General features: G+C 36.2%; 1 protein-coding gene across 2 annotated transcripts; it reads left to right on the forward strand.

The window, feature by feature from the left end:
• The first annotated feature begins 319 nt into the window (after positions 1 to 319).
• Positions 320 to 9,382, forward strand: LOC128211033 (decapping and exoribonuclease protein-like). Of its 2 annotated transcripts, XM_052915419.1 has the most exons (7): positions 321 to 768; positions 1,036 to 1,265; positions 1,634 to 1,729; positions 2,028 to 2,142; positions 4,609 to 4,744; positions 6,471 to 6,565; positions 6,805 to 9,382. In XM_052915419.1, the coding sequence occupies exons 1-7, from the start codon at positions 503 to 505 to the stop codon at positions 6,902 to 6,904; spliced, it is 1,038 nt and encodes a 345-aa protein (XP_052771379.1). In that variant the 5' UTR covers positions 321 to 502; the 3' UTR covers positions 6,905 to 9,382. The 2 variants fall into 2 exon arrangements, with proteins under 2 accessions (XP_052771380.1, XP_052771379.1); XM_052915420.1 differs by lacking the exons at positions 6,471 to 6,565; positions 6,805 to 9,382 and adding an exon at positions 5,724 to 5,859 and having other exon boundaries at positions 320 to 768.
• Positions 9,383 to 9,923: the final 541 nt, after the last annotated feature.

Genomic DNA, 9,923 nt, shown 5'->3' on the forward strand with positions numbered 1-9,923 from the left:
TATGATTTTCACCTGAGCATTGCTATGAACATGGTTTTCTTCCACAGATGGTATCGTCCTTGAGAATTTTAAATCTTGTGAAACTGTTTTTTTCTCTTAACAAAATAAGACTGAAGACTTGACGCATGACTGTTGTAAGGCATTACATTACTTAATTGAGTTACAACCGCTCTGTACTAAGCCCGCGTTAAATTTATACTGAAGATAAAAGGAACACGACAATAGTGTAATATGTATACGAGCGATATCAAGATTAACATTAAGTATTTAACAGCTTTTACATTTGTGTGCGCTTTAAAGACTACGTATGTATCAATATGCGTGTACCTTACGAGTATTGTTCTTGTCCATACACGTAATACGATCTACGTTATCGGAATGAATACAAAGTAATAAAATATTGGACTATAAAATGTGCCAATCAATATTTCTATAAAAAGCTATTTTCAGAAATTTCAAGAGACTCAATAAATCGTACATTAGCTAATCATTCAGTCAGAAAATGGCGAGATTAAACACCGACATTAGACGATTTGACGGCCCAAACTCAGGTTTTAAACACCATGGAGAGATTGGGTGCTTCTCATTAGATATTACCAGGGAATTTCAAGATGATACCCGCCAGCGGAAATATTTTATTAAACCGTCAAATTATAACAATGTTAGATTTGATCTGACAAAAGGATATGAGGGAATGGTGAAAAGAGATGAATATAAGAACGAACAGCTCGACCACATTCTGAAATGGATACGAATACATGAGCAGAGGTGAGTGGTTGAGGTTTTTCAGAAACAGGAACTCATAAACATATAGGTGAGTGGAACATGGTCAATTTGTTCTTACGAACAATGCATGGAGATATATGAATAACTTATTATTAACTACTCGCAGAGCGTAGGCGAGCTCACTTGAGATAATGAGAATATTTATATCTAGATGTTTAGCGGTTATGTTGGAGTCGTTGAGTAGATGTAATTTCGCATTGATTGTTATTTGTTATTTATTTGTATTCGTTTTGAATTAATAAATTACAGAATTACCCAAATCGACTTCATATGCGACAGGAGTTTGTTAAAAAGGTTACTGTCTACGCTGTATACGAGAAAAGAGGACTGGAAGTTCGCAGTGACTCTTCATAATGGCACATACTACCTGTGTGACTATCACACCAACCAGAAACTGGAACTAAAACAACAAATGATGGGAGGGAAGGACGAAGAGATGTGTGCGTGGGGCTTCAAATTCGAGCAGTATCTTACCGCAAGTAGGGCAAAGTTCGACCAATTGTGTAGACGTCTTAGACAAAGTTCAGCACTCACATTTATTATATCCTATCAAGTAAAAACAACATTATAAGCAATTGGTAGAACATTTTGTTTTGGATATAAATGGCTGGTTCTCTGAAAACCTGTTCCACAAAATATATTATATTTCACAACATTTTTGTGTGAATTGATTTTAAACAGTATTCAAAATGAGCACAGAATGTAGGAAGCAAAACAATCAGAGTGTTGCCAATTGTGAAACTTATTAATGGTATTGAAATAACGCCTAGCATCCTTTAACAAAACGGACCCTGATGTTTAAGTACAATACACATGTATTCACATACTTAATTTAAACGTAATGCAGGTTCCAAAGATTCCGTTCCAAATCCAGACCTGCAATATAACAACTGTGAAGCCTTCTATACTGTTGTGAAATCCCAGGTCGGCGCCCACACACTAGGTAATTTTATATATTTTGACCGTACGATAATTTGATTCCGTAAACATATTTCTGCACATCAAACATGTAATTTTTAGAATTATAAATCGTACTTGGTTGAGTTCAGTAACAATAACTGTACATTGGAATATAAAAAGTGTGCAACTTAAAAGTCCCGTAACATCATACACAAACATATTATAGGAATAGGTCTAATGATATTTAGATAATCATTGGCTGTTCCCTATTCGAATATACGCTTTTTTTAATCTGAAATAAATTTTGGCTATTTGTCGATGAATCCACTATATCTTTTCAGTATACTGTGGCGAGGTCGATGCTGTACCGGTAAATCCAGACGGGTCTATGGGTGAACATTATGTTGAGTTCAAAACCACCTCACATTCCTCACTGCAGAGAGGCAGTTTTAAAAGGTGCGACAGAAACAGCTTTTTTGACTGTTAGAATCTTATATATTATCTTCAACTTATTTGTAATGTTTTGTTTGTCTTTCTGCACATAGTTTTAAATACAAGTCTAACATTAAACAACCCTCTTTTTGTGACAATATTCATGGTTTTATTGAAAAGTTTCATTGACGACATCGTCAACGCCGCTAGCACCGCATTAAGCGATATGCGGATGTCAAGAATTGATCAGTTCTCAAAGCAGATAATGCAAGATGCCGTGATCATTTGATAAAGCTTTTCGGTTAATCCATTGGATAATGCAACCCTGTGGAATTATTTTGTAACAAAGTATTATGCTAGAATTTGTAAGATGATTGTTTGTTTCACAATTGGCGACTGGTCAATTTCTCAGTTATAGTAAGTGCCTATGTTGGACCAAGATATAAAATGCTCGCTTCCTAAGTGAGCAATGTCCATTTAATTTATTTTCACAATTTCATTGATGTCAATTTCACTACTGAGTATCGTCGCAGTAGTTCGGTCCGGATATTTGCTAGCGGATTTCTAGACACACACAGTGTACATTATTTTCGAGAGTATAGCGTTCCGTGTCACGTTTTCTGCATGATGGACTTTGACAATGCTAATTCTAGAAGTAGACTTTCATCGTTTAGCTCGTTTTCAATGTATAAGTTACATGTACAAAGTCCAGAACTGGAAGCCACAGAATGTTCATGTGGGTAAGTCAATCATACAAGCTCCTGAAGTGTGGACACAGGATGTTCTTCTCTGTAGTTTCCATTTTATCGATTACAGGTTTAAGCTTCTAAAGGGGTTGACACAGTGTCTTCTTGTGAGTCCGAATTTGTTTTTTCCATATTATTATTAACAGGTACAAGCTTCTTAAGGGGTATGGACACAGTGTCTTCTTGTGAGTCCGAATTTGTTTTTTGTCCATAATATTATTTACAGGTACAAGCTACTGAAGTGGTGGACACATTATGTTCTTGTGAGTCCGTCTCTGTAGCTTGCATAGTATTATTTACAGGTACAAGCTCCTGAAGTGGTGGACACAGAGTGTTTCTGTGAGTCACTCTTTGTATATTCCATTGTGTTATGGACAGGTACAAGCTACTGAAGTGGTGGACCCAGGATGCTCCCGTGAGTCAGTCTCTGTAAATCCCATTGTATTGTTTACAGGTACAAGCTCCTGTGGACACAGAGTGTTCCTGTGAGTCCGCCTCTGTAGCTCCCATTGCATCACATACAGGTTCAAACTTCTGAAGTGGTTGACACAGAGTGTTCCTGTGATTCCGCCTCTGTTGTCTCCATTATATCATCAACAGGTACAAGCTCCTGAAGTGTTGGACACAGAGTATTCCTGTGATTCCGCCTCTGTATTTTATATTGTATTATATACATGTACGAGCTCCTAAAGTGGCGGACACAAAGATTTCTTGTGAGTCCGCCTCTGTAGTTACATAGTATTATTTTCAGGTACAAGTTCCTGAAGTGATTGACACAGAGTTTTCCTGTAAGTTCGCCCCTGTAGTTTCCATTGTATTATTTACAGGTACAAGCTCATTACGTGGTAGACACAGAGTGTTCCTGTGAGTCCACCTCTGTATTTTCCATTGTATTATATACATGTACGAGCTTCTTGAGTGGTGGACACAAAGAATTCTTGTGAGTCTGCCTCTGTAGTTTCCATAGTATTATCTACTGGTACAAGCTCCTGGAGTGGTGGACACATAGTGTTCCTATGATATGCCTCTGTTGTCTCCATAGTATTATCTACTGGTACAAGCTCGTGAAGTGGTGGACACAGAGTGTTCCTGTGAGTCCGCCTCTGTAGTTTTCATCATATCATAAACAGGTACAACCTCCTGAAGTGGAGGACACAGAGTGTTCCTGTGAGTCCGCCTCTGTTGTCTCCATAGTATTATCTACTGGTACAAGCTCGTGAAGTGGTGGACACAGAGTGTTCCTGTGAGTCCGCCGCTGTAGTTTCCATCATATCATAAACAGGTACAAGCTCCTGAAGTGGTGGACACAGAGTGTTCCTGTAAGTCCGCCTCTGTAGCTCCCATTATATCATAAACAGGTACAAGCTCCTGAAGTGGAGGACACAGAGTGTTCCTGTGATTCCGCCGCTGTAGTTTACATTATATCATAAACAGGTACAAGCTCCTGAAGTGGAGGACACATAGTGTTCCTGTGAGTCCGCCGCTTGAGCTCCCATTGTATCATATACAGGTTCAAACTTCTGAAGGGGTGGACACAGAGTATTCCTGTGAGTCCGCCTCTGTGGTTTACATAGTATTATTTACAGGTACAAGCTCCTGAGGTGGTAAACAAAGAGTGTTCTTGTGAGTCCGTCTCTGTGGCTTCCATTGTATTATTTACATGTTCAAGCTCCTTAAGTGGTATACACAGAGTGTTCTGTTGAGTCCCTCTCTGTCTCTTTAGCTACCATTTTATCATAAACAGGTTCAAGCTTCTAAAGTGGTGGACACAGAGTGTTCTTGCGGATGTTCCCGAAATTGTTTGTGGGCTGCGAAACGATGCTGGAATTGTTACCAAGCTACAAACATACAAAACTCAACATTTACCAACGATGGCCGGAGTAAGGCATTTCGCTTATTTAAAAACAAAATTAATGCGTTTAAACATGTATTCAACAAATGTTGCTGAGAATGCCATACGAAATGTGTGCGAGCCTTGTGAGCATTCATTAATGTGTTTGTCTTAAACTAAGTAAGATAGAGTTTATATCTTTTAAAGGAGCTCATTTATATATGATGTTAAAATGTTTGATGTTTTTAAATATTGTTGAAATTATTTATTTTTAAAAGCAACTGTCTTATTTCAACAGAACTTGCAAAATGAAGCCTTAAATTATTCAATTTTCAATAGCGTTAATAACGTTTGCCGATTATTTTGCGTCACATTTTTAAATAAACTTTAAAACTAGAGCTCTAATTTGCAACGTTTTGCCATTGAAACAATCATTATGTTCGCATTTCACACTCAATTATTGTTTTCGATATATAACCTTATAATACTGGACCCTTAACAACAGACTGAAACTTTATAATTTAAAAAACCAATGGTGGTTGTAATGTAGTTTTAATTAATCTTTTGTGGAATAGTAAGTACGGTGTTGAATCTTCGATAAAATCTGTTTACTGTCCTTGTGGGGTGATGATTAATGATAAAAAATACACATCTTATATGTCCGAACTGAGTTACAACCATCTTCAACTAAGCCCACAAAATGCAGCTCAATTACAAACAAATAAACCAACGCACAAAGGAACCTCTAGTAGAGGCTCTAGACAGTCTTTTGTTTATAATATGGATGTTACTGGCCATGAATGGCACTTTGACTTTGCAGAACAAAACATGACTAAATTTCATATTTTTGAAAATGTATTCGCGATAAGGCTTAAGTAAATAAATAGTTTGTTTGACGTTTATCGATCAAATCACAAACATCCATAATATTACATGTGATCGTCCTTTGAATTAACCGAGCGAGTTCCGTTAATCAACAAACGGATCGGGAATGATAAAATAACATTTGAGGTTTCTGTTAATTTCAGGAAAAACAACGATAAAATATATTTCACGCTATACCCGGCAAAGCGAAGCAATTCGACCGATTGTTTGCACAGGAGTATGACTTATTGTATGGGCTGAAATGATATTTGAAAATCATTTATACTGAAAACAACTATTTCGGACGAAAAATGGGCTCATAGTTCTGGCCATAAAAACAGAAAGAGTGATCAAGACAGGCTTAATATCCGATGTGGCTTTACATATTTTGTGACCACGATCACAATAGCCTAAAGGTAGTGTTCCACTTATGAAGTTACTGGTACGTTTGGAATTGCATAAAATCATTTTATATACTGATAAAAATAAGTCATAACAAGGATGCATTCTCTAAGATAAAGCATGCGTTTTGATTTTGTCGAAAATCAGCCGAAATTAGATAGGATGTAAGGTTCATTCCAACACAAACGAAAGAGTACCAAAGAGGCCCGAATTTACACTCCTACTTTTCAATTCACTGTGTAAAAATCGTCTCCTATCAACATTTAAAAAGATAATTGATGTTCTTTTAATATAGTCTGAGAACGGTAGTCTTTCATTTGCATTATCCTAGCTATGTCGTAGGCCACTTGAAACGGCGGGGTTGTAAGGCCTTGAACATCGTGCATTTAATGGCTGGCGAACCAATTTATGACGTCAAGTTGATAAGAAGCAACTTGTAGCATTTATTGAAGACCGATAGACGTTTTCATGAGTTTGAAATGTAGGTTATAATATAAGTTGTATTTCAGGATATACCTGATCCATGGAGGCCAAATGTTTGTTGGAACTTCCTGGACCATCTTCTTGCCTTCATCAAGTCTAATGTGAAGATAGATGATCCAAGGTTTGTTATATAAAATAATGGTCGTTAAAGGTATTTGTATATACCACATTGAAACTTACCAGCCAATATAATATACCTATCATTAAATAATCACTTCATATTGAGGCGATTTCATTGTAAGAGTAAACTATAAAAACTAAACGAATGAAGGTTTCTAACCTAGTTTACCCAAATCCAACATGGATCTGTAACACAATAAAATGTTAAAACCCAATTGTTCATCTTGTATTTTAACACAGGCTCGTTCACCTCCTAGAGTTTTCAGGCGGGAATATCACTTGTACCCGGCTTCCACCTGACTCCAAATACACTTTCCTGCATAAATGGTATACTCAGTAGCCTGTATTATGTGGAGGTTTGCCGCTGATCCATATCAAACCGGTTCGATGCAACGTGATTGATTTTGATCAGGGCAGCTGAAAGATTGAGATTGCTACACCATGTTATAGACTTCATAAATACAAAATGCTTGACAACTTTGACAACTTTAGTTTAAACTGTCCCTTGTTAAATCGTTCCTATTGTGCACGTCCCTTGTTACATCGTTCATATAGTGCACGTCCCTTGTTACATCGATCATATGATGTACGTCCCTTGTTACATCATTCATATGGTGCACGTCCCTTGTTACATCGTTCATATGGTGCACGTCCCTTGTTACATAGTTCCTATGGTGCACGTCCCTTGCTACATCGATCATATGGTGCACGTCCTTTGTTACATCGTTCCTATGGTACATGTCCCTTGTTACATCGTTCCTATGGTGCACGTCCCTTGTTACATCGATCATATGGTGTGCGTCTCTTGTTGCATCGTTCCTATGGTGCACGTCCCTTGTTACATCGATCATATGGTGCGCGTCCCTTGTTACATCGTTCCTATGGTACACGTCCCTTGTTACATCGTTCATATGGTGCACGTCCCTTGTTACATCGATCCTATGGTGCACGTCTCTTGTTACACTGTTTCCGTATTTTCATCCCAGTTTGGCGCGTCCGTATTTTAGCTAGCTCAATTTATTGACAAAATTATGTTTATGTTCAATAATAAAACAACTCATAAACTCAATATTTATCAAGGTTGATAGTTCAAATATTCACAAATATGTATTTCTAAGTATTTGGTAACTCCTCCTCTGTATGTTCCCTGTAAAATATTCTATCAAATCATGGCCCAACGTTTCCTAGTAATTCAACACCTCCTGTTTCCACTTTTTCTCATGTCAAATCCTTGGTCTAAATATCATGCCATTGACATACATCCGTAAGAGACTATCATATTGTCCTAGTCAAAGTACCTGTGTTAAATACGCCAGTCCAGTCTCCTCTGTATCTGTTCTGGTTACATGATGGACGATGGCGTTGTTCTTATTTCTCCCAGGGGAGGTAAATGGAGCTTCTCTGTCGTCCGTTTCTTTTAAAACAAGCAAAGACCCTAGTTAATCTTTTCAGCTCTTATTTTTCTTATGCTTCTAAATCTGAAACCTCGTCCAGTCGTTAACTGTCAAGACAATCTTAGGCTAAGATTAAAACGCAAGAACTTAAGAACTATTATAACAAAGTCTGAAATTAAATCGGGAATAAACCTATGCTGATCTATAAATAATTCTTGTCACCACCACAATAAAACCGTATGACTTTTCAACATTTTTAACTCTATTCCTCAATTGTCGCTTAAGAAGAAATTAAAACCTCTAATAACAAAAACATACGCTAGAACTGATTAGATTAATAGCAGTAAAAAATAAAAACAACATTTTCCCACTAATGCATAATTAGACGAATGTATTTACTGGACTTGCTCTGATGTTTGTGAAGTGTTTATTGTGTACTTCATTCATTAACTTTTGACACGAGTTTAATCGGCAAACACTATGAACTCCTATGGATGCTAAGTATGCACCTTGCAGACCTTTTTATATTGTAACGAGCGTGATATGCTCAACATCTCTTAGTCTGGAGTTCGTGTGCTCTCTGAGATATCTAACAATACTTTGGGTACAGTGTTAACATTTGAAGTATGGTTAATCCCTCATTTACGGAAATATCAAATAGATATAACCTTCAGAATTAAAACATAGTAAATCAAACACGTCTGACCAAGATAATTAGTTTTTAAATCTTCAACTTTTTTGGCAAATTTACCATCAAACTTGATAAAAAGAGGGTTGATTTTAACTTTTAAATTGTAAATTATCCTTCTTTGGACGGCGATATTCCGAGGCCCCATCCTATAGTGAATTCATTTTGCAATTGGTTAGATTTGCTAGGTTGTGTTCGGAAGTGGTTGAGTTTTGTTCCTGTTGTTATTTAATGACTGGCCATTGCCTTGTGCAGGGCTTTTTTTTTGAATGTTGGACTCCTGAGCTTGTCCCTGTAAATTTTATTGCATTATTAATTCTCTGTTCCATATTTCTCAGGATGAGGGAATGACAGGAGTTTTAGAAGTTGTACTGATCGTGTTATTTGTGCTTGGATGTGTCATACTTTCATAATATAACATCAACATTTTTTTATCAATGTTGTCAATAAGCATCTGCATGCTATTAATGTAATGTGTTATATTTTTGCCGGTATATTTTCTTTGAATTATTTCTTTAAACACTTGGATCAAAGTATATAAAAGTTATGTATTTGTGACACGACTTTGTAAGAAATACAATTTTACTAACAATATAGCTTTGTATTTTCATATTTCTTGGAACTTATGTTGTTAATTTGTTTGTAAAATCCAAAGATCAGTACACATTTGAGTGGCATAACAAACCAATATAGATATTTTTGAATTCCATATATTAATACATGTATACTCGTATATAAACGCTTTTAAAGAATATAATGTGTTGTAGTGATTTCCTATATATATTAATTGGATAATGATAGCCAGGATTAATTCATTTATATTAATTGTTATAAAACTTAGCACATATGTTTTTTAAACTGTCGATTGAAAATCATAAATCAGGGTTCATTTCAAACGAAACAAACATAGTGAAAATTCTAACAACCAACTGGTGCATGATTTTTCATAGCAAACACTATTTGCATAAAACAAACAACTTTAAGAAAAAAGATAAGAATATAAGGTATCGATGGATTTGAAGCATAAGCGCTTGATAAACTATACCCTTAACTCCTTTCGTTGCTTAAATTGCCCAGTCAGCTAGTCGCTCACAGATGAGGATCAAAGTATATTTAATCTTTTGGTATTCATCTAAGGAGTTCACGATTTTCTACAAAATTTCCAACTGTCTCTGCAAATATCTAACTGACATGACATCCTCTTGTATTTATTTTTTAAAGTATTTAGTAACCATAACACTGGTGAGTACCGTCTTTACATGCTGTGTTTATTTTGA

The sequence above is a fragment of the Mya arenaria genome, chromosome 12, assembly GCF_026914265.1.
Source record: "Mya arenaria isolate MELC-2E11 chromosome 12, ASM2691426v1".
Classification (NCBI taxonomy): Eukaryota; Metazoa; Mollusca; class Bivalvia; order Myida; family Myidae; genus Mya; species Mya arenaria.